The 25,728-nt window shown below is 36.2% G+C and overlaps 1 protein-coding gene across 1 annotated transcript in view; it reads right to left on the reverse strand.

Annotated features, from left to right (window-relative positions):
* Positions 1–25,728, reverse strand: part of Il1rapl1 (interleukin 1 receptor accessory protein like 1) — a 1,186,632-nt gene that overhangs the window by 41,066 nt on the left and 1,119,838 nt on the right. Inside the window, exons 8-9 of the mRNA XM_042692436.1 lie at positions 17,688–17,820; positions 15,353–15,498 (exon numbers count right to left, since the gene is read on the reverse strand). Coding sequence (XP_042548370.1) covers positions 15,353–15,498; positions 17,688–17,820 — 279 coding nt within the window. The remainder of the gene's footprint in view (positions 1–15,352; positions 15,499–17,687; positions 17,821–25,728) is intronic.

The raw sequence follows: 25,728 nt of genomic DNA on the forward strand, positions 1-25,728 counted from the left end.
CCTGTAATCCTAGCTATTCAAGAAGCTGAGATCTGAGGATCACAGTTTAAAGACAGCCCAGGCAGGAGAAAGTCTGTAAGACTGTCTGTAAGACATCTCCAATTAATTATCAAAAAGTTGGAAGTGGAACTGTGGTTCCTGTAGGATTACAGGCATGAGCCACCAGCACCCAGCTAGAATTGTGATTTTTATTTTTTAATGATAGAAACCACAGCTCTGAGGCAACTTAACAAACACATTAACCATAAGAAACCCCTGGCAAGTATAATCACTTCAATTTGGTTTTAGTTTGGCAAAATGAGACACAATATCACAAAACTTGGAGAATCTGTAAACTCTGACAAATAGCCTTACATATGTTGTTAGTAATGAAGTGTTTAATATGTTCTTTCAGGATTTCTTTACTGAAGCTTAGGGGCAATTGACTTACGACTGATAAAAATTGAAGAACCAGGAGACAAAGAGACTTGCTTTAGGTAATACAAAAGTAAAGAATGAAAAATAAAATGGTCTCAAGAAACTGTCCATTTTTCATAACTTCTTTTCAGTCAATCTTCACATAAAAGTTCAATTAGTGGTAATGATTCTTGAATGGTTTTAAAAGTGACCTTCATGTATTTCTTGAACATACCACTGGATTTTCTTTTTTGATTAAAAATATAACCCATTTTAATAGCATTTAAATTGTCCATTTTTAATTTGCAGAACTCCATGTCTAGAAGGTTACTGTTCCTTGAGCACATACTAAAAATAGAACATGTGCTCTAAAAGTAGAGATAAATAGCTAAGATATTTCATACGGATGGCAACTCTAATTCTCAACACTAAAATCTAATACATGTTACCATGGTAATCTATTGGAAATCAACACATTTTTTTCCTGCTCTATGACCTGAGAGAGTAGTTAGTATTTTTTTATGTGTCATGTCTAATTTCTCACTTTACTGACCTGGTTGTCAAAGTTCGATATGCAGGAACTGCTTATTAAAAGTTATATTTTGCATTTTATGACCCAGTTGTGCCATTTCTCAACCAAATGCAGGAACTCACAGCTATACGGATGCACACCCATCTGCCTCTCCCTAGTCACGTTGATTTAATGGCCCAGGATGATGGTAGACATCACTCTGGATGTAGTGATTTAATTGTTAACAATATTTAACTAGGTGCTTTACCCATAACTGGCACTCAATACAGATCTATTGAATGGGAATGATTTGTTTTAACTCTCTCATTTAGGTAGGTTGCAGTGAAGCAAGATTTCAAGTGAGATATGAACATCATCAAGAAACAGACTTAACATAAAATAATGAGAATGTGAAGATATTTCCAAAAAGGAAGCGTGAGTGGTGATGGTGGGTGGTGGCTACGAATATGCTGATCCAGTAGTTTTTGTGACATGTATCAAAATTTGTTATGTGTCTACTAGATGATTTTGATGATCTTCATGTATCTGTATATATGTACATGTGTGTGTGTGTGTGTGTGTGTGTGTGTGTGTGTGTGTGTGTGTGTGTTTGCTGGCATCACAGGAACAAAGTAATGTGTGACCTTCATTTTATTGACTTGGGATTTTCTTTGTGTCTTCTGCTTTGCCTGGTCTTTAGACTTGATCCTCTTTTCATTTTGGTATTTTTGCTTTGTTTTCTTTTTGTTCTGTTTGTCTGCCTTTGGGAGTGTAAGGGGAGGCATAGAAATGGAGGGACAAAGGGTGAACATATGCAGCAGTCATACTCACTAGACCCTATGTTAAAAATGAACTATACAAGCCAGGCGCCTGTAATCCTAGCTACTAGGAGGCTGAGATCTGAGTATCGAGGTTCAAAGACAGCCTGGGCAGGAAAGTCTGTGAGACTCTTATCTCCAATTAACCACCAGAAAACCAGAAGTGGTGCTGTGGCTCAAGTGGTAGAGCGCTAGCCTCGTGCTGAAGAGCTCAGAGACAGCACCCAGGCCCAGAGTTCAAGCCCTACGACAGACAAAAAACAAACAAACAAAACTATACAATTTGGGGTAGAGGGTAAGGGGTAAAACGGGGAAAGAGCCAGGGAAGAGATGACATTGTCCAAAAAGAAATGTACTCTTTACTACCTTATAATAGCAATAAAAAGAATAAAGCAAAAAAATAAACTTGCTCATTTTGTTCTTAACTTCCCAAGTAGCTAGAATTACAGACATGAACCACCAGTACCCAGTTCCCCCAAATGGTTTTGTTGTGTTGCTTTTTTTTGCTAGTGGGATTAGAATTCAGGGCTGGGCCATATCCCTGAGCTTTTTTGGTTAAGGCTAGTGCTCTACTACTTGAGCCACAGATCCACTTTCTTGTCATTTTGGTGTTTAATTGGAGATAAGAGTTTCACAAACTTTTCTGCCTGGGCTGGCTTCAAGCTGCAGTCTTCAGATGTCAGCCTTCTGAGTAGCTAGGATTACAAGTGGGAACCACCTGTGCCCAGCTTCCAACTGATTTATATTGATTTTTTTCTAAGTGGCCTTTTTGTCATTTTCTAATTTAAAAATGTCTAGATTTCTCAGCCTGTAGGCTAGTCCAAGTAAAAGTATGAGACCCTACCTAAAAGACAAAAAAAGAAAAGAAAACAGAAAAGCCAAAAGACTGAAGGCACAATTCAATTGGTAGAGTGTTTACAAGCCCCAATCCTAGAAAGAAAAAGTCTTTCCAGTAGATTCCCATTGTCATTGTTTTAGGTTTGTTTCTGTGCTTTTTGTTCATTTGTTTTTTGTCAGTCATGGGGCTTTGAATTTGGGCCTGGGAACTGTCCTTGAGCTCTTTTCTCAAGGTTAGCACTCTACCACTGTGATCCACAGCTCTATTTCCAGTTTTCTGGTGGTTAGTTGGAGATAACAGTCTAACAGTCTCACAGACTTTCCTCCCAAGCTTGGGCTTTGAACTGTGGTCCTCATATCTCTGCCTTTTTAGTATCTAGGATTACAGGCATGAGCCACCAGCACCTGACTACAGCCTCTGTTTGATGATACCTAATATACGTGAATGAAACACTGACACATGTAGCAATATTATTCTATTAGTTTTATTTTAAGTTTTTCATTTTTCTTCTTAATTTTTGCCTATTTGCAGCCAAACTGTTGACCAATACTATACGGTAGTTTAATTTTCATATGATATTTGTCCTTCCAAATTAAACATAACTGAGATTTACCTGAATTTGAGTGACCAAAACAGGAAATTATGAGTATTTATTGCTCACCAATAAATGTCTTGTTGTTCCTTAGTAATTGCTATTTGCATAGGCTGAACACTATATATAGCCATTTTGTATAGGCTGAAATATGTGCATATATTTATATATATGCCATTGAGAGATTTCTAAGTGTATTTTTTCTTTAAAAGTGAGATATGTTGTAATACTGGCCAACTATGTAGACTTATTTTGTTTAAGAGGTTAATTATTTTAATACTTGAAGAGAGTGCCCTTTCAGACATCTCTGAGTAGGAAATGCCTTCTGTATGGCACAATTTCATTGAAAATGTGAGACAAGTAACCTCATTAAGAGCAGAGTGTGAGGGCAATGTACCAACGTTTAAATAGGTTCAAAGGTGTTGACCATGTAAAAAGAATGAGGCAATTAGTTGGAAATAGTCCCATTGACTGGTTGTACTCTGGTTTCATTCCCTTTTTCAAGGGAACAGTGATCTCAAGAGAGTTAGTTGCTCTTTACCTATTACATGCCACCATGTTTTCTAGAAGGATCTATTGTCTAGGTTAGGGCTTTGGTATGCTAACTATAGTCCATAGACCAGAAGCTACCAGCATCAATAAGGAACTTTACTGAAATTCAAATCTTGTCTCCCACGCAAACTAATGAATCTGAATTGCTTTATAACAAGCTCTCTGGGTGACTTATGTGTACTGTAAAGCTTACCTAGCTATCTGTACAGGGGCTCCAAATGCTTTTTCCAAGAGGAAAAACACAAATAATCAAACTTTTGTCAATTCTTATAGCACAAGCTCTTGCTCTGTTGAACTTTTGATCACATTTAGTATGATCATAGAGGGTTTTCACAGTGAAATCCTGTTAACTTCTTTTTGAATTTCCCTGATGTGAGTAGCTAATGTACTGAAAGTGTTTTCAGGAAGGCGTGGGGTTTCTGCTGTTCATTGGGCAAAGCAGTGGCTCCTGATGAGGTGCTATTTTACCTCCCTGCTACAGGAATGTTTGGCAATTACATAGGACAGTTCCCATCAGAAGGTAAAACTGTCCAGTTAGAAATATCAATATGGCAAAATTGAGAAACTCTGTTGTGGACAGTCAAGATAATTAAGAATTTGTTTAATCAACTCATTTATCACATTTACTTCGTGGTTTAGGTGCAATGAACCATGTCATTGAGAAGTAAAAGTCTTTTATCAAGAATTTACCACTAATTAGTTTTTAATTAGAATTTACCATTAGTTAGAAAAACTAAAGTGAATTAATAAAGTAAATAAAACATTTACAATGACTATGACATTTCTAGAAGTGAATACTTCAGAGCTTTGGTCCACTTGAAAAATCCACAGGAATAATTGTAATCTTAACTGTTCAGGAGTCTGAGATTAGAGGGGTGTTATTCAAAGCCAGCCTGAGAGGAAAATTCCACAAGATTTTATATCTACTTTACCAATAAAAAGCTGCTTGGAGGTGTAACTCAAGTGGTAGAGCACTAAACTAGTAAGCCTGCTGAGCTAGTGTAGGGTCCCAAATTCAATCCCTAGTACTGGGAAAAAAACAGCAATGATTAAAAAGAAAACAAACCAAAAAACTCTTAGAATTTATCAGTTCTTGGCCCTCCATGGTTTTAGCTAGGACTACCTTCCCCTGTTTATAATTGAGATAAAAGATAATAATCCATAGTCAATGGTCCTTTCCTAACATAAATGTCACTTGAATATATTAAACAGGGAAGGAAAAGGAAGTAAATTTACTGATCCAAATGACTGAAAGGTGAACTCCTTCAAATAGAAAATCTCCCTGCTATAATTAATCAGCAAAATCTGAGATCAATGAGCCTTTGAAATGATATTTTGCTGTTTAGGCAAAAAAAATAGAGGTGGTTAATCTCAGTTAAATTATATGTTCTCTAAGAAAATAGTTGCAAGTCATGACAAAAGGAGACCACCATGTGGTTATGGCAGAAAAGAATGTATTAGAAACAGCTGGCCTGTACCAGATGTAGGTGTGCAGAGAGGGAACATAGGACAGAGAGAGATTATATTGAAGTAAGGAGGTCAGATCTGGCTGGCCCCATATTGGCCACATGGTGGATGTTAGGGTCTGGCATCTTGTCTTCATGCTGGCGGAAGGAAATCCTCTGACCATCACCTGCCTTCCAGATGATCCGCATGCCTGGATCCCTGGAGGCAGGGGTGGGCACTTGGCTGATAGGTTACTGAATCTGTCAGTCTAGTGCCTGGGACAGGGAATTTCCTGTGGATCTGCCTCCTGCGCCAACCTATTTAGGTCTGGACCAGCCTAGCTGCCAGGATGCCTTGCCACGTGTGTCTCCATGATCGTGTCCTGTGTTCTGTTTCCTGGCTCATCTTCAGTCATCATGGAGTCCCAATTTAGCTCTCCATTGAAGCTGAATTGGCTTGTTGGTATTTTGTTATTTCTTTAGCATGTTTCCTAGCTATGTTATGTGTATTTGGGGGCTGCAGGACTTTGTAACAATGGGCCACTGGCAGCCTGTTAACTGTATAATAAAGAGTCCAATATTTCATATTCCAAAATGTGGCCTCTGAGATAATTCACCTTAGGACAATATAGAAGAGAGTAGAAGAGGAGGTGTGGCCCAGTGAATGTAGAAGTGACCTCAGAGCCTGGGGTACTCCCACAGTCCAAAGGAGGCATGACTAAGGTGGATGAGGAAGTGACCTCAAAGGATAAGGAAGTGACCTAGGATCCTTTTGGTGACTCACAGTCAGGCTGATTGACAGGTAATTACTGATTTGGGGCAGGTGATTTCTGATAAGGCTACCACCTTGTCCCTTATGAAGAGGAAGGGGGTTTAAGGGGCCTGTTTTCTTGGGCAGACCTAAAAATAGTCATCTCAAAGAGTTAATTTTTAAGCCCATAGACTTTGTGACAATCAAATGGCTTTGCTGGAATGTCCCTTACCTAAAAATCAAAAGTACAAAATTGTAAATATTGGACAATTTGGGCTTGGGGCATTCACAATATCAACAAGTGTTTTTTATTTATTTAACATTAGTTATCAAGAGGAAAATATGGAGTTTGGCCAGGTGTTTAGTTTTTCTTTTTAACTGGGGGCAGAAAAGCAAAAAAAAAAAATACAGAAAAAATTTGGTATCAAATATAACATCTTACCCAAGGAAGAATTTGTTAAACATAATGATTTTTATTTGGAGAGACTACAGTAACAGAACTAAAATTCTCTCATAGTTTAGCACTGCCTGTTATTAAGACTTATGTAAAGTGACTCTTCCATGTATGCTAAATGTACTAAAGTGATGCTGTCACAATTGTGATAAGATTTAGTAGAAAAGCAGGCAGCCAGGGAACTGAGGCCTAGACAACCTGCCTGAAAATGAAATGGGCGAAGAAGGCCACAAAATAATGAGGACATAAGAAGGATAAAAGAATGAGGAAATAAGAATAAAGCATTCAATCTTGGGCATAGAGAACTTACAGGGAACAGGAAATTGATCAGTCAGAAAGCTTTCTTCAAAGACTCTAATTCTCCCAATTTAACCCAAAGCCAATCTGTGTAAGCACTGAAGATAGTGCGAGATGGTTGAGATGGGCTGATGTATATTCTGTCATGTGCTTTCTTGGTCACAATTCTTTCCTTATTATTAATTGTTATTGTAAAGGTAATGAACAGAGGAGTTACAGTTTCATAAGTCACAAGTACATTTCTTTTTGAACAGTGTCACTCCTTCCCTCATTTACTCCCAGTTTTTTCCCTCCTGAGCCCCCCCAACAAGTTGTATAGTTCATTTTCAACATAGTGTCTAGTGAGTATCACTGCTGAATTAGTTCATCACTTGTGCCACCATTTCTGTGCTTCCCCTTCTCCTTCTCAAATTAGACAAATTTATATACAAGCCAAAAGGTACAGAAATAAAAAAAACAGTGACAAAAGGGGAAATACAGGATAAATTTTTTAAAAAGAACCATAAAAAGTAAATAAGAAACCTCTTGCTTTCATTTCTTGGAGCTCATTTCAATAAGCATTATTTTATATGATCATATACACATAGCTATTGATTGAGCCATTGTGATTCTCTCTTAAGAATATCCTCCTTTGCTCTCACTGTGTGATAGTTTAGAGTCCTATTTAAATTATCATGTCCAAGTGTAATTTTTTGTCTTTTACTATTCATTGGGTTTACTTGTGGATTTACAAGCATATTCTAATTATTACAAATGAAGGAAACTATGTGACATATATTTCTTCTTAATATAGTTTTTTTTCCAAGTGTTTTCTAACAAATTTCTATCACTTTTACTATGTTTAAGTCTTGCCTGAATCCTTCTCTTGTCATATACAAGGACTGAAGTCACTTCATGTGCCTTAAATTGGTGGTAACAGGTTTGGTGCATTGGCTTGGAAGTTAGGGATTAAGTGTGTGTTTCTTTTCTGTCTTAGGTTCACTGAAAAAGCAACAATAGAGAATGATAGGATGTTTTCATATCTAAAGACTATTTTACTTTTTTATGTATTTTAAAGTCAGTGGTCAAAGATATCAGATGGCTAGTACCAAAGGGAGGTTTAAAAGTTCTATGGTCTTTCTCAGTAATAAAAGTATTAGGTGCAAAAAAGAAAAGAAAAATTTGGTCAGGTGTTGCTGTCTCCCATTTACAAGCTTAGACACTCAGGAAGCTGAGATCTGAGGATCATGGTCATCTGAGGCAGGAAAGTCTGTGAGACATTCATCTCCAATTAATCACTAAAAAGTCAGAAGTAAAGCTGTGGCTCAAGTGGTAGAGTGCTACCCTTGGGCAAAAACAACAACAACCAAACTAACAAAAACAACAACAAAACCACCCCTCCACATAAGAATAAAGACAAAAAAATGTTCAGGGACAGTGTTCAGGCCCTGAGTTCAAGCCCAGGATGGGAATCAGAAAAATAACAAAAAAATTAGGCAGATAAACACAATAAAGGGGGGGGGGTACAGGTACATACATATTACCAAGATAATTCATTACAAGAAAAGAAGTGGAGTCTACTGGGTCTAAATTCATCCAGCTTTCAAACAATGACTTTTAAATGATGTGCAGGTTAATTACATTACTAAAGATATTTCCAGAAGTAGGGAGTTTATTGAGCAAGTCTAATTCCTATTGATTACATTCTTTGGAGGGAAAGAGAGAGAGAATGCATAACAGAAGTAAAATTTTTTTGAAGGGAATAGAGAAAATCTAGAGGTTTACCATTGATTAACAAATGTTAATTTTCTCAGATAGATACTTTGCCAGTTACCAACCTACATCATGAAGAATGAATTGCCTTATTATTGTAATCAATATAAATCAACATAAACACTAAGAGCAGGATTACTAATGAACACTCTTTTTTTTGTCTGTTGTGGGGCTTGAACTCTAGGCCTGGTCGCTGTCCTTCAGCTCTTCGGCTCAAGGCTAGAGATCTAGTACTTAAGCCACAGCACTACTTCTGGTTTTCTGGTGGTTTATTAGAGATAAAATCTCACAGACTTTCCTGCTCGGGTTGGCTTTGAACTGTGATCCTCAGATCTCAGCCTCCTGAGTAGCTAGGATTACAGAAGTGATCCACTGGTGCCCAGCCATAATGAACACTCTTAATGTGACAATTTCAAAGTCAAACATTCCCTAGGAAGAATTAGTATTTGTTCAAAATGCTTGATATCACTGTCATTTAAAATGTAGATGATGGCATTCTAAATTATAGTGGTTGTTATTTCCTGTTCACTTAATTTGAGCATCTATCAGAATGTTCGGCACATAGTAGGCTCTTAGTGACATTGAATGCATGATTAAATAAATGAAACTCTCCTGTAGGGTAGCACAATCAAGCGAAAGTAAATCTATCATATGGCCAGAATAAATGGAATAAAATTGCTAGAGCTAAAGATGACTATCTTAATGAAAGATAAATTATAATCCACAGAATTTTTAATGGAACACATGATTGCTGCATCCTTCATTACCCAGAATATCACATAGTAGAGTAGAGAAATCTTGTAATAGTTTGTTAGCATTTATTGGGTGCTAAGTATGTCGGATACTGTAATAAGTATTGACATGCATGAATTTATTTAATTCTCATAGCTCCTCTATTTGATGACTTCTTATTATTCCCATTTTATAGAAAATAAATGTGAGGCTCATAGCAATGATCTCAGAAAGCACAACTAAGAAGAACTAGGTCTTAGACAGAGCTAGCCTCGATTGTAACTCCATGCCTTTAAGAATTAGTGTTTTGCTGCAGATAGTAATCATATACACATCCATACAGAATGTAAGTATGGATGAAAGGCAGGGATTCCAATATTGCCTGGTGGATGTAAGATTGGGTAGGCCTGAGGTTGGAGCACAGTTCAGCTAGATATCCATCTAGAGTGTTGTTTGTATCAGAGAAACTGAAAAGATGAGACATGGAAGGAAGAGGAAAGGTCACAGTTTGAAGGGAAAGCTAAAGATTAGTGTTTGCAGCACAGCAAGACAGGCAGTAGCCATTAGAAACCCAAGGAAAGGCAAGTGGGTAAAAGATTCAGAAACTCCGTATACAATTCAGTAAAGTATGGCCAATGGCAGGAACAAGAAATAGGCCAGTTGGCTAATATGTCAGTCCTTTATTTCAGTTCTCTTTGAACCAGTATCTAACTTTCAGGTTGACCATAGACTTACAAAGATGAGTAAAAAGAAGCTACTAACTAATATGAGGAATAAGAATAAGAAAGGATTAAGAGTCATAGACTCATAGAGTCATTGAGTTATAGTCTCATCTCAGTTTATGTGTGTGCGTGTGTGTGTGTGTGTGTGTGTGTGTGTGTGTGTGTGTGTGTGTGTATTGCTTGGTATGCTAAGTTAAGTATATCTGTATTGTGTTTTTGCCATGATTCTATCTGTCCAGATGAGGGAGAGTTAGGTCTTCTTGGTTAGGTAGATAGAAATTTTAAAAATGGAAGAGATACATATGATAAATAATATATAGCCCATCATGGCATTTCTGCTACCCATGTTGCCCTGGGTTCCTGCTCAATCAATAAAATGAGCCAGGAGTCCTATAAAAGATGCAACCATCAGTGCAAAGCCCTGGGGGGAAGGTAAGAGGAGACACTGTAATATAAAAACCACCCTCTGGGAGGACTCCATCTGACACCCAGGTCGGGGGTTCCCCTATACAAAGAGTCTGTTTTGATGTGTTCATTGTACTCTCAAAGAAACTTGTTCTGTCTGCTTTATAAACATTTTCCTGACCTTTAACAAACCAGAATCTTAGAGGTCATCACAAGCACCTTCTCTGGTGTCAGGAATTGACAACTTTGAATATTCACAAGCAATTTTTTGTTCAAATTTCCAGACATTTCCGTTGGGTTTTATGCTGTTAAGATTTAAAATAAAGATAAAAGGCTAATGCAGGAGCCATCCTAGCTTAAATGTAGATTCATCTGATAGATGGGAGTGATATTTCAAAGAATCTATATGATCCATTGAAGAGTTCTAAAATCATATATGTCAACAGTATTGAACAAAAGCTAACAGTGGAGGACAATATGGTTAGATAATTTTGGCAAAGGTATGTCCTAGAACATTTAGCTATTAGAAGAAATGACAGTTTGTGGCATATAAAAGCTCGATCAAACAAATGCTTTAGTATTCTCTCCCGGGAAACTTTTTTAAAAAGAACACTTTCAACACTTAAAAGGTAAAGGAATTTTGAATCACCGGCAAAAACTTAGGATGAACAGAGACAGCTACTAGTTGTTTATCTGAGCATTAGTCTTCTCAGTAATCTAGCAACTCATGTGACAATTATATAATTGCTGGTTTGACAGAAATTAGAGTTTTTCAGGAACTTTGTGAAGAATGATTCGGACCTATTGGCTCACATATGCTGTAATCTCTCCTTTGGAATCATAGAGGGCTGATGTGGGCTGGTAGAGTTGCAATATATCATATGCTGACCAAAGTCTTTTCTTTTCCTTAAGGGGGGGTGGAATCATTCTGCATAATGAGCCCTTCTAGAGCAGGAGATTGCATCCATTACAGCCTTTATAAACTGATGACTCATTTGCTCCAGCTCCTTTAAAAGGAAGGCACACACTCCCTTTAAGTGGGACTTTCAGAGTACATAACCTTGAAGGACACTTTTTTTGGCTTTTTAATGCTTTTATTTCAATAATAATAAAATGCTGTTGAAATAAATAAAAATTTGAAAAACACTGTGGAAGACTTAAGTATTAAAAAGCACTCTAAATTGGCCACATTTTTTTCCATGTTTAGGGACTCAGTTATTACTGGAACACATTTTTTTTTGTGAACAATTTCCTTGATTCTTCATTTATTTTTCTAGAACTGGAAGCTTTTGTGGCCTAAGGCAACTTAACCTTAGGCCAAACGTGCTAAAAATAGCCTAGGGGAGGGTGTTGACCTTTCTAGACCAGATAACTTTTTTCAAAACCAGCTTTAATAGCTTTACTCTTCTATATAATTCATTTTTCTTGCTCTCTTCTTATGATGACTATTTAACTGTTATCTCTACTACTTTGCCCAGAAAAGAAATAAATATATGTTGTCCAAATCAAGGAATATACTATATATAATGTAATATAATATATATGGGATACTGAATAGATTTTAGAACATGGGATATCTATATAGGATATATATGGGGAATATATCTATATATGTACAACTTATAACTTTTCTCTAAAATTGTTGCTTTTAGCCATAAGCCTAAATCTCATGGGCTCCAAATGTCATGTTCAGTCATTCATCCCAAAACACCAAGTCAAGAATCTAGCAGTGGTAATGGGTAGAGGGAGAGATTTATTTAACACATCATGGGCACTTCACAGGGAAGAAAAAGGCAAGGTATTCATTTTAACCCATCTCCACCATACATACATGTACTTTAGTTTTAAAATAGAGGAAGAATTGGGGGCAGGGAAGAGAGGTATGCATAGTTATTAAACAACCCTGGTCTCAGATATGTTCCTGTGGTCAGAAACACCATATTTGTGGCTTATAAGTTGTGTTGTTGCTCTTTACCTCAGGGTTGTCTAGGTAGGCCTTAGTACATTAAGAAAGCCATTGAAACCAGACAAGGAGTAGTTTTATCTTAGTCACAGGGTATTTGACCATCAGCTCTATTCTTCCTACATTCCAAGATAGCTCCAATGCAATAGCAGGACAGAATGGCACAGAGCAAAGAACATAGATACTAAATGGAGACCTGGATGCCAAGCTTTTGTTCTACTTTCAGTTAACATGTGGGCTCAAGTAACAAGTTAGTGCTTTTCAGCAAAAGTGGCTTTTAAGTATCTGTTCTATCTCTACTACTTATAAACGCAACTCTTCAGAGCATAGTCAAGAGAATAAATAAGAATGATGCAAATAAAAGAAAAATAAATAAAAGTAGCTAAAGACCTTGAATTTGGTAACATAAATATTCATCAGGGTCAGGATGACAATAACCAACCAAGATTTGAAGGCTGCCTTGGGAAAAAGTGATTAAAAGTATAGAAGTTGAGCCAATGGGCAAAGGGCCATTGAAATGCAGACACTTTTTAACAGAGTTTTCCAAGGATAGAATAGGCTTCTTTGAGAGGGAATGCAATCCAAAATTAACTGATGGACCACTTAGGAAGATGTTATGGAATAAGGAATAGTTAAATTCCATGAAATTTAAGTTGCTTCCAATTCTGAGAGGCTATTTCTGTCCTTCCTGTATTTGTCTATTTCTTTCCTTCAAATTCCTCTGTTGATTAACTTTATATTAGGCTACCAATATGAGTTTTGCTAGGTACTGATAACCATGCCCCATTACTCACATTCCAAAGTAATATACCATTTTAATATTGTAGTCACCTTGACAGAAGAGGAGTCTGTTTGAACAGCTCTCAGTAACATTATTCAAAGGGAATCTATTTCTCAATAAAGTAAGCAGAACAGCCTTAAATGTTCTCTTTTGTCTCAAACCTCAAAGAGTCTAGGATTAAACATGTGCCTTGAAGTGAAAATTATTGTAAATTTGCTGAGTAAGAGAACACCAAGTGTACTTACTCTGAAGACTAGAATGTTTGTCTTGAGCATAATGTAGACAAAATATATTTCTGCCTTTTAATGTATATGAATAATCTCACTAACTCAAAGACATGGTTCACATTTTATATTCTTCTTTAATTTCAAACAATGCAGCATACATTTATGTGAATATTATATATTTATATATATAAAGTGATGAAAAGTGATGAGGTTGCTTTGTAGTTGGAGTTATTGTGGCAAATATTACTCAGTCACAACTTTCCTTGTATAGGTAAATTGTTGATCATCATGGGAGGACATGACATGTAAAAAAGCTATGTAGGGTAGATGCAGGGCTAGATGCATAATTCAAGTGGTAGAATGCCATCTGAGCAAGAAAGCTCAGGCTAGTGTGAAGCCCTGAGTTCAAACACCAGCACAATAAAGCAACTTAAAAGATGCTTTTGCTAGCCCTGTAAATTAACTAAAAGCCCTCCAACCTTATATTTGTGCCATTTGATCTGAGCTATTCTTTGTTGCAGTCCCTTTGCAATCACCTTGGACTCCAGGAAAGAGAAGATTCACTGATAAGTGTTCTGTGTGAAAGGCATACTTCTCAAACAGGCAATATCTTGTTCTTATTCTCTTAAAGGAAACAGATAAAAATTCAGCAGATTGCCCACCAGGCAACTTGGTCCTCCTTAGTCCCAATGGTACCATGATAATAATTTCTCCAGAACTCCTTCAGAGACAAAGACCAAAGCAATGATCAACCAGGCCATATTTGTGACTTGAGACTGTTTTAACTGTGTGTACTTTTCTCAAACCCTGCTCCCAATTCTCCCTATTTAACTTGAAGCTAACGTCTATAGTTCTGAAGAAGAGATACTGAAGTGTTGCCTTCCCATAGCTTCCATGAAATAAATCCCCTTTCTGTGCCTTTCACAGGACTTTATTTGGCTCATAGAAGTAGTCAGACCTAACTTGGGACTCTTGTAATATGGGGGTCTATAAACCCAGTTCAGTACTACTAAAGAAAAACTATGCAATAAAAAAAATTTCCAGCAATGACAAAATACTTCAATTAAAACCATGAAAATATTTCAGTAAAACCTAATGTTTATTTCTAATAACAGTTCTAAATAACATTTTCTTGAACAATTCCTAGGTATAGATAGTATGTCATGCATTCCATGTTTATTATCTTCTCTTATCTTTCTAACACATTACAGAGTTGATCATATTTTTTTCCTCATTCCATTATCACAAGCCTAACACTAAAAGAAAGATAAACATGTCATTCAGATTCTATTTGTCATGAAAGCAGAGCAAGGACTCCAAATTTGACTCTAGAATTTGAGCTAGTCACTCAACTATGGTGGTGTCAGCCTTTATAACAATAGCTGCCTCTTTGTTGAATTGTCCTTTGACTTTTTCTGAATTGTTCTTTCAATTTCTTTCCCTTTTCCAAACATTCTAAATGTCAAAGAAAATTCACATCTAAAATACTAAGATGTTAACTGCAAATAATCTTCATATTTATATTTATGATCTTTATATATTTATATTTAGCATTTCTCTGACTCCCAGATAGCATCAAAATGTGCAATGTCCCTTCCTATTCTAACTCAGTGCATTAAGTACCATAAAAATGTATAATGCTATGAGGATTAACTTGCAGGAATTTCTTTTTATCTAAATGATTAGAGGAATTAACCCTGAGGGGTCAGGGTTGGCTGTGTTTTGGCCAGATGCTAAAAACAAAAATGACTCAAGCTCTGGAGGATGAAAGCCTTCCCTAGCATATAGCATAATGTTCTGCCCAGTGTCCCCTATTCCTCCTTTTCTGCCAAAGGCCCACAGAAGCCCATTTCTATACCTGAATGCCATTTGGGAAACAGTTACCTCTCTTCTTAGGGTGTTGGCTCTTAAGTAAGCCCAATTTCCTACTACCAGCTTCCATCTCTGAGTATTAGTTTTGGAATAGTGAATAGCAGATGGACTTGGGTCTAATAATACTTGATCATCTTAAGGCTAGTGTGATTATTTTATTTAGGATAATTTTGCATAGAAAAACAATTTAATTCACTGCACATTCCGTGTATCACTCCTGCAGAGAGAGTTAAATTACACTCACCTCGTTTATGAAGTAGAACACTGGCATGTCGACGTCCATTTCCATTTTCAACATAGCAGGAGTAATTTCCCAAGTCACCTTCTTCCACAGAATCGACAATTAATGAGATAGAAACTTCCTGTTCTCCAAGATGTTCCTTAAGAATTCTAAAACATAAAGCAAAACGAAACAAAAAACCCCACAAAAACATACACATACACATACAGGAAAAAGAAGGAAATGAAGATGAATCTGGATCTGATGCAAACATACCTATAGTGTCTGTGTTGAAAATTTGACTATGGATTGATGATATGTTAATTAAATTATATGGTGCCCTTTCCTTCTTCATTTCTAATAAGGAAGCTTGTCTTTGTAGATGCTAATGAAGTTGCAGTTAATTATCTCTCTTAGCAGGACAATCATACTGTCATAATAAAGAGGTGAGAGAGACCTTGAAGAAAAGTTTACAAATTGCTTTTCCTTTAAGAAGAAATATGATGTAAAGGTGAGACAAGAAATTCTAGTCTTGGGTTGGAGGCCTAATTATATATCAGGTTAATTTTAAAAGAGAACTAAAGAAAGAAAAGAAAAATTCTGAGCTATTTTGACATTTCAGTTCAAACCTCCAGCCTGACTTTTGTTAATGATACAAACCAGCTGCCTCATTTTAAAGAAATATGAAATTATAAACCTGTAGACTGAAAGTACTGATAAGTATTTAATTCTGACATTTAAAATTAATGGTAAATGTTCACTAATCTCACTGTCAAAGGTTTTAGTTAATCTCAGCACAAATGGGAACCTTTTAAAATTAGGACTTCCTTTCCAGCTCCCAGCGTTTCCACCTTCTCCTTCCCACCTGTTGATAACTCATCTTTGTGCAATTTTTCTAATGCAGAGTCAAAGAAATATCTTCTAGAGCCTTACCCAAGAACACCCCAAAACAAATACAGTAATGGAAGGTTTTTGGACTTCTTCAATTGAAAAAATTTAAAGAATATGGAGAGAAAGTAAGAGTGAAGTCTTAAAAATGAAAAATGGAAGAATATTTTTTAGTACATATTAGAGAATTGCCTCTCTTGACTTTCCAGGATCCAATTTGGAGCATTCTAAAGAGATCTGTGTGTTTACCATGGGAAAGAAGATTCTCAGTAGAGATGATCTTATGTGACAGTTTTATATGGTTTTACTTTTTACTGAAAAAAGTTTTCCTTATACCTTTGATGAAGTTTCAAAACTTTTGACATTTAAAAAGAAAACCATGGTTTAAATTCTTATATACAGCCAGAAGGTGCAACTTTTAGATAGAGAAGGGCTTATGAATAACCATCTTTTATTTGGTTCAAATTTAGTTATTATTGTTTGTTTACATTTTGATTAAAAAGAAGTAAATTGTGCCTACACACAATTTGAGTCTACATAATTAAAAGTGAATGCATGTGTAAATATGTGGAAAAATAGAAGTTTATGTAGTGTGGCATCAAAATGTATAATATGTTTAATGTTTATACACTTGATGTCATTATTTCTCCTTCTCCCCTTCTCTCTCCCACTCCTCTTGCTGCTGTCCTGGGCGCTGTCCATAGCTCAGGGCCTGGACACTGTCCCTGACCTTTTACTTTTTTCTTCAATGCTACTGCTTTACCACTTGAGCCACAGCTCCAGTTTTGGAGTTTTGGTGGTTAATCAGGTCAGAGTCTCATGGACTTTCTTCCTTGATTCGCTTGGAATTGTGATTCTCAGATCTCAGCTTCCTGAGTAGCTAGGATTACAGGTGTGAGCCACCAGCACTCAGCCATTTCTACTACCTAAAATTTAGATTTTAAAGTCAAACTAAAAAGATGATAATATTGTATATCATTTATCATTCCATTGCATGCTTTATATACCACTTGGTAGGTTCAATATGTAAAGCCATAAAAGGGAAAATAGAGATTGTATTTGGCTGAATCCACATAGAAACTTGCCAATATTTAATATCAACAATTAAAAAATAAGGCAAGAAAGAAAATCACCCAAGCACAAACCAAAGTAAAAAGCACACTAATTTTTCCAAATATAGAATGTAATTCTACATTTTGTATATTCTACCATATTTTGGTCTCATAGTTACTATATTACTAGTGATATAATCCTTTTAAAAATTCTCTTAAATTCTGTGCAAATGGCATTCATATTTTACAACTTTATAACCTCCTAACAGTGCTTTGCTTTTTTTGGCATTCAATACTACAGTATTTTATTCTGATGATCAAAAATAAAAATCATTTTTGTTTTAACTCACTTTTTATTTGCTAACAGAACAAATGTTAACTTGACTGTATAAGTAAAAAAGGGAAAAAAACTATTTTACCTAATGTCACTTTCCCAAACTCGATTTTCATCCAGATCTTCAATAAATTTCTCTCCTTTCATCCAGTAGATTAAAGGACTGACATCTCCACTGTACCCAAAGAAAGCTTTGCAGGTTAGATTAGCTGAATCACCTGAGGAGAGAAGTGAGGAAAGTATGCTATGACACCATTGGTATACACATATTTGGGGAAGTTATCATTTTCATCATTTCATTCATTTAATAAATATCTTTCTAAACGAACATAATTTTCAGGTATTTTTCATCTTTCTCAAATTTATACAGTGGTTAGTTGTGCTGGTTCTGGGTTTGAACTCAGCGCCTGGAGCTCTTTTGGTATTTTTGCTCAAGGATGGTGTTCTACCACTTGAGATACACCTCCATTTCCCAGGTTTTGTTAATTGATTGGAGATAAGAGTATCATGGATTTGTCTGATTCGTTTGGCTTTGAATAATGATTCTCAAATGTCAACCTCCTGAGTAGTTAGGATTACAGGCTTGAGCCACCAGTGCCCCCCAAGCCCAAGTATGTGTTTTTTTACCTTATGACTTGTTTAATGAAATGGGGGTTACTTATAACATTTTGGACAAGAACCAGTCAATTATCTTATAGAATATTCTTCCAACTTAATTTACCTGGCATTTTCTCAGGATGAGACTGAAGTTATCGATTATTAGGAAATGTACTACAAATATGATAGGTCCTTCTCAAGGAATGACACCTCAAGACATGATATCACAAGACATAAATTACTGAGTTATTTCTGAGCCTTGAATATGGGAAATAGAGCAAAAAATTTAATATTATGTTTCAAGACCAGTAGCTGGTGCCCAGGTTTGATTCTCTTCCACCTTCTCTCTGCAGTCTAGCAAAAAATCAGTCATTTAGCTTTACAATTCATTTCAATACTTATCTAATTTTTAATATTTTCTTCCAACTTCATTTGACCTTGCATTGATGTGTACCTTGCCTTCTCAAATCATATGAGCAAACATTTTTTCTAAAACATGTTTATTCTTACATTTGTGTCAGAGTCATGATTGTACTTTTTCTGAAAATTATCTGCTCACAGCTATATGATGCTTAATTCCTGATCATCATTACCATTACAAAAACCAACATTTATAAACACTGGCTCTTATAAACAATAAGACTCTGACTGTTGAGTTACTGAAACATTTTATGGATAATCTCCTGATTGCTCTTTTGTTTCCCCAAATTTAAGAACCAGCAATAAAATTTTATGTATGTTCAGTTTAAGTAAAAACTAACTTGAAGCTGGGTGTTGATGGCTCACGACTGTAATCCTAACTACTCAGGAGGCTGAGATTTGAGGATGGTGGTTCAAAGCCAGCCCGGGAAGGAAAGGCTGTGAAAATCTTATCTCCAATAAACCACCAGAAAATCAGAAGTGGCACTGTGGCTCAAGTGGTAGAGTGCTTGCCTTGAGCTGAAGAGCTCAAGGACAGCACCCAGGCCCAGAAATCAAGCGCCATGGCTGACAGAAAAACAAACAAACAAACAACAACAACAACAACAAAATAACTTGATGTTAAGAGCAACTATCTATTTTTTTCTTTACTCAAACCCAGTTTCTGTTACACAAATGATAGTGTCAATGCTATATGCTACACTTAACTATAGGCACAGGAAATTAGCATTAGAATTCTGTAACTACAGAGAAGAGATGCTTTTATTTAATATTCTCAATTTCATTGCTTTGTTTCCTTCAAATACTAAATAACAGGCAAATTTAAGCTATGACTTAGGTAGCCAAGCAGATACATCAACTATATCAGTCAATCAGGGATGGAGTCTGGAAGATAATGGTATTCTTGATGCCTCAAGTTGGTATCTGTAAAAGCACCAGTAAATTGCACTAAATGCTTCTGCCACCTTTTTGGTAGAAAGGTGCACTGTCAGCTCAATCTTACCAGGTCCACAAAGAAGCACTAAAATTGATCATAAAAAAATCATTTGCTACCTAAAATGAGAACAATGCTTGTCACACTGCAGGCTTTCAATGTGAGGTCTTAGAAGAAAAAAATCATACATTTTCCCTTCAACCAATGTATGCCAATCAGCTAAGTAGGGATATTTGTTATTTAGGGCAAGTTTCTTCTAATTAGGTACTATTTAGCCATTTCTAAAACTGCTGAGATCAAAATCTCTCTCCACTAGAGGACACTCTTGAACTTAGTGGAAAAAAATAACAGCTCTTTTTTTTTAATTAAAAGAAAATTTCTCCCCTAATTAAAAAGCATCAGCATCCACAGATCTTACTTGTTGCAATTAGAAAATAGTGAGCATATTTTCCTAAATAAGATGTTGAGTAGTTGGGCTATTTTAATTTCACTTGCATCATTAATCATGTATATTAAAGTTACTCTATGGTCGTGGAAAAGACAAATGTATTGCCAGAGACTCCCATTTAAGAGAAAAGCAAAGTTGTCCACAAAACATATTTAAGTTTTGTCATTAGTTACATTGAATGGCTCCTTTTCCAGAAAGCTGTATTTTAAAGTATGAATAAGAAACTTTCACTCTTACGCCTGCAACATGCATGCACATTAATGCACACACACACACACACACACACACACACACACACACACACACTAGTTAAGTTAATAAAGTTCCCTTGGAACTAGCTCTCTAGATATTTTACCTAAATAATCACTAGGGCATATAGCAGGAAATAGTTGCCAGTAGCAAGCATGTGATAGTTCTTCTGAAATCAGAGATTTATCTAAGAGCACTGAAGAAAGGAAAAGTAATGGAAGGGATAGGTTATATTAAGCTCATAATTGAGAATGTCCTGAGTAGAATTCTAGGTGCTCAGCAAATAGAGGAAAGAACTGACAAATGGGATTACATCAAACCAAAAACTTTCTGCAGAGCAAAGGATGTAGTTAATAAGCTAAAAAGACATCCTACAGAATGAGAGAGGATATTTGCCAGCTCTATGTTTGATAAAAACCTAATATCTAGAATATTAGGAGCTTAAGAAACTAACCACTCCCCAAATCAATAACTCAGTTGGTGAAGGAGCTAAATAAAGGCTTCTCGGAAGAGGAAGAGGTTAAAAAAAAAAGCCCAATAAACACATCACGGAATGTACATCATCTCTGGCTATAAAGGAAATTCAGATCCAAATAGCACTGAGATTCTATCTTATCCAAGTAAGAATGGCCATCATGAAGAACATAAATGGCATATTCTAGTTATAACAAATGGGGGAAATCATGCAACCTGCATTTCTTAGGGCCTGGCTTGCTAAGCCTAATATAATTTTTGCCAGGTCTTTCCATTATTTCTGATGGAAACATAGAATTCCTCTGTGTGTAGATAACATGTTTTCTTGATCCACATTCATCTACTGAGGAGCAAATGGGTTGGTCCCATATTTTAGATCAGTGGAATGGAAAGGGAATCTCAGAAACAGCAAGACAAAGGATGAACTAATGTAACAATGATACACGCTAGACACTATGTTGTAAATGAACTATACAGCTTGCGGGCTGAGGGGAGTGGAGAGGTGAATGTGTGAGAAAATGAGTGAGGGGGCAACAGTGTTCAAATAGAAATGTACTCATTACCTTACTTATGTAACTGTAAACCCCCTGTTCATCACCATTACAATAAATAATAAAAATATGAATGGGAATAAATGGTATTGGGGTTGTAGGAAAAAGGAATTAAGTTAAACTCTTGGTGAGAATGTAAACTAGTGCAACCACCATGCAAGGCAATTTATAGATTCCTCACAAAACTAAACATGAAACTACCTTATGATTCAGCAATACCACTCTTGGGCATTTATCCCACATTACAGATCAGGGTAAAGTAAACCATGTTCATTGCTACACTATTCACCATAGCCAAGTTTCAGAAACAGCCCAGATATTGTACAATGGATAAATGGATCAAGAAAAGGGTATATATATATACATATACATATATATATATACATATATATATATACATATATATACATACACACACACACACACACACACACACACACACACACACACACACACATAGATCTGGAAAAATTATGTTAAGTGAAGTAAGTCAAGCTTAGAGATACAAAAGGCACATGTTTTCTCTCAAATATGGAAATTAGGTTTAAACTATAAATATATAAGAAAACCTACACAGGTTCATATGTATATAAAAACAAACAAATTGATCTGGAAGGTGGCTCAGTGGTACAGTGCTTGCCTTGCATGCACCAGGCCTTCGGTTCGATTCCTCAGTACGACATAAGCAGAAAAAGCTGGAAGTTGCACCACATAAGCAAAAAGAAAAAAGGCGGAAGTGGTGCTGTGGTAGTGCTGTGGCTCAAGTGGTAGAGCACTAGCCTTGAGCTGAATTGCTGAGGGACAACGCCCAGGCCCAGAGTTCAGGCCCCACGACTGACAAAACAAAACAAATTGTCTAAAGTATATATGCACAGGAGAAGATTCCAGAGGTTTAAATCCTTTGAACATCTAACTTACAGTTTAACAAAATGAATACCAGGAAGCTCATATGTGTTGCTGGGAGTGAGGAGGTCAAGGAGAGGAAGGGCAGACAAATAGAGGAAGAAGAGCTGGTGAATACAGTCAGAATATTCAATGTACATATGTGAAAATGTAACCTGGTAACTTGAGGGGATGGATGGGGTTGGGAAAGATGGGGAAGAAGGATGGAAAGGGTATCATTAATCATGATGCATTGTACTCATAGACTGACATGTTGAGTTGAAACTCCTTTGTACAACTACTTCAAGGTAATTTAATATTCTAAAAAAGAAAATACTATTTCTTCAAGATCCATCTGAATTGCAAAGGAACAAAATCCTCCCAAAACACAAGGTATGCACTTCCAAATTTGCTAACTGTATTTCAGCCCTTGTGTGAGTTTTCTTTATGAAAAAAGATTTTATATTATGTTACCACATGTTTCTACAGCATTTAAAAAACAAAGGTACATATTGGGAGACCAACAGCTTTTAAGAGGATTTAAGTGACCACAAAAAGAACCTATGGTTAGTGAGCGTGAGCTGTAATTATGAGCAATTGTCATTGTTAATAGTATTGCTATCATTATTGGACTTTTCTGTAAGGGATGGATTCCATGGAGTTAGATCAAATTATACATTTCCGGAACCAGAGGGCTTCCCACTCAAACTTGAATAAGTTGTCATGGATATTTTCCACACAAATGAAACAAGGAGAGGCAGTGGCAGAGCTCCTTTGGAAAGGAGAGGAAAATTTATGCACCTGAAGAAAAGAAGCATTAAAAATGAGAATACGATTACCACATTGTGTTTAGTGCTCCAAAGGTTCTTATAAGGACCTAAAATTTGCTTCTTTTTCTCTGTATGGAACTCAAGCTAGGCCAGTATGAAGAGGAGGACACTTCAAATGTTTCTCACCACTCAGTGCCACCTGGTGACCTTCTCTTTGGGAGACGTTATTTGGAGGTGTGATATTGCACCACCTGAGTGTTGAGAAGATTGTTTAAGATAAAGATGTGAGAAAATGACTGTGCAGTGAAATTCATTCAACTACTATGAAAAGGAGTCACTCCAATAGGTTACTCAGAAATTCTTCATGATGATAAAGGGGAGGAAATGGAGAAAATTTTGCCCCTGAATTGAACAGTGGATGGAGCAAGTAACTATAGATGTACTTCCTGATAAAGAACTAATTATCATCTTTCTCGTTACTACATCTATTTCAAGTACTCTACAAAGTGGACATTTTTATAATTTTTTTCTGGCAGATTTGTTGTCATTCTGAAGTTTTTGTGAGCAACCTTTGATAAAAACCTTTAGGTTCATTTGTTTAATTATATGCTCACTGTACTAAATCTTTGAGTCTTTCAAATCAGTGGTATACTCTCATCCTTCCAGAATCTCATACTTCTAAAGAAAATTATTACATTTTCAGTCACCAAGTACATTTAAATCATTCATTATTGTGCATAAGGTATATATCTAGTCAGTGACCAGCAAGTTATTGAGCTTTAGGATTAAAAGTAGTTGAAGAAAAAGAAAGGAGGGACAGATAACAACATGAAAATGAGGAGCAAGGAGGAAAAAGGAAAGAAAGAGAGAAAGGGATATTAGTGGTGATGGTGAATGATGCTGATATACTTCCATAGTTTATTCAAATGCAAATGACAATCAACTGTTATGTATGTGTTCAAATGTATTTTAATGCTCACGTCCACACATGAACTTCATTTTTTTAAAGTTGTAATCTCCAAACCCTAGCTGATACATACTGAGGCAGTTATCACTAAACAGTTCCCAGGGTTTATTATTCCCTTCTTTTAGTAACCTAGCCCCAGAATGAATACTCAGAAAGTGAATACTCAGAGAGTGTATTTTAGTTCACTCTTGTAGTTAGATGTGGCCATGTAACTTAGATGGTGCTCGTAGGATAATTGAAGTGATATGTATGTATGTATGTGTGTATTTATTTATTTAGTCGATCATGGGGCTTGAACTCTGGGCCTGGGCACTGTCCCTCAGCTCTTCAGCTCAAGGTGAGTGCTCTACCACTTGAGCCCATAGCACCACTTCCTTGAAGTGATAGGTAGTTACTTGGTTATTTTCCTTATGATGAATCCTCATGCCTTAGACTGAAGTTTTCCTTTTCTTGTAGACCAGAAACTGGGTAGGTCCATGAATTGCTTTCTTCATATACATAAAGACAAAATACTGATGTGACAATCTCTGAGAAACTTGGATCCCTGAATGACCTGATAGGATAGTCACCTACCTAGTCTGGAACACCTCTCTGTTAGTCTACTTAGTGAGGGAAATACATTTCTAATTTCCTAAAGATGTTATATATTGGAATATCCATCAATACCTATAAAATTGACTTTTAATTTTCTTCCTTTCAGGTTTTAGGGTAGCAGGAGACAGTCATAACTCTAGACAACGAACTTTATAATTTAGGCAGGGATGGGAGTGGGGGATAGGGAGTAGGGAGTGGAGGGTGTAGCTGAGGAGGTGGGAAGGAAGGGATGGTAGGGGAAAAACAAAGGAGGCAACAATTCTGGATAAGAAATGTACTCATTACCTTGCTCATGTAATTGTAACCCCTCTGTATAGTATTTTCACAATAAAAAACAAAAAAGGAACTATTTTTACACCCTGCAGTGCCTTATTAATATCCTATGATACCTCTATATAAGATGTAGCAACTGGGAAAAACAGTGCTTTTTTGAGAAATAAAATCTGAAATGAGAAATGAGTCTCTGCCATGAAAAAGGCCTTAGCTTCAATTAAAGACCCAAGTATATTTAGTGATAATTAAGTAGTATCTATTATAAAATGCAGATAGGACCTTGACACTTTAAGATGATGTTTTGTTCTCATTTTATGTAGACAGTTTGGGTTAAAATGAAAGGTCCCATTCAAATTGTACTTTGTTATCCTCTACAGTTTAATGAGGCATGCATTCCTAAGTTTCCAAACACTCAAGGTCTTAAAGAGATAACTCCCGTAAGCACAAAGCTTGTTTTTCTTGTTTTTTAAAAATACAATTCATAATCCTTAGGTTTATTGGCTTTCAAGGTTAATGAAATATTCTTTAAGAAGTTTTATAAGCTTATAAAACATGACTGGTGTAGGACATGATGGTAACTCATGCATGTTGTTTATTATTCAAAATGTAAATGAATGACTACTCAGTGAACTCCCTGTTGTCTGCTTCTCATTTTCTGCCTAGAATGGCTTTTGTCACCATTATATTTAAAGTGTTCCTTATAAGTGGTAATGTTTCAGAGGGTGTTTACCCTGCTTTTCTTCATCCATGGGGCTTAGTAAAATACTTCTGACAACTTCAGAGTCTAAAATATACCATGCAGGAATATTTTTTTGTTCACATTTGATAGAAGAAGATGTGATAGCAGTTTGGAAGCAGTTTGAGCAATTGAAGTTCAAAATGGGAGGGAATTTTCTGTGCTGAGTTAATCAGGAATAGTTTCAGAAGTTGATAGCATTTATAGGTATTTTCAGTGCTTAAAAAATTC

This window comes from Dipodomys spectabilis, unplaced genomic scaffold (assembly GCF_019054845.1).
Source record: "Dipodomys spectabilis isolate Male_0828 unplaced genomic scaffold, ASM1905484v1 ptg000156l, whole genome shotgun sequence".
In the NCBI taxonomy this organism is placed as follows: Eukaryota; Metazoa; Chordata; class Mammalia; order Rodentia; family Heteromyidae; genus Dipodomys; species Dipodomys spectabilis.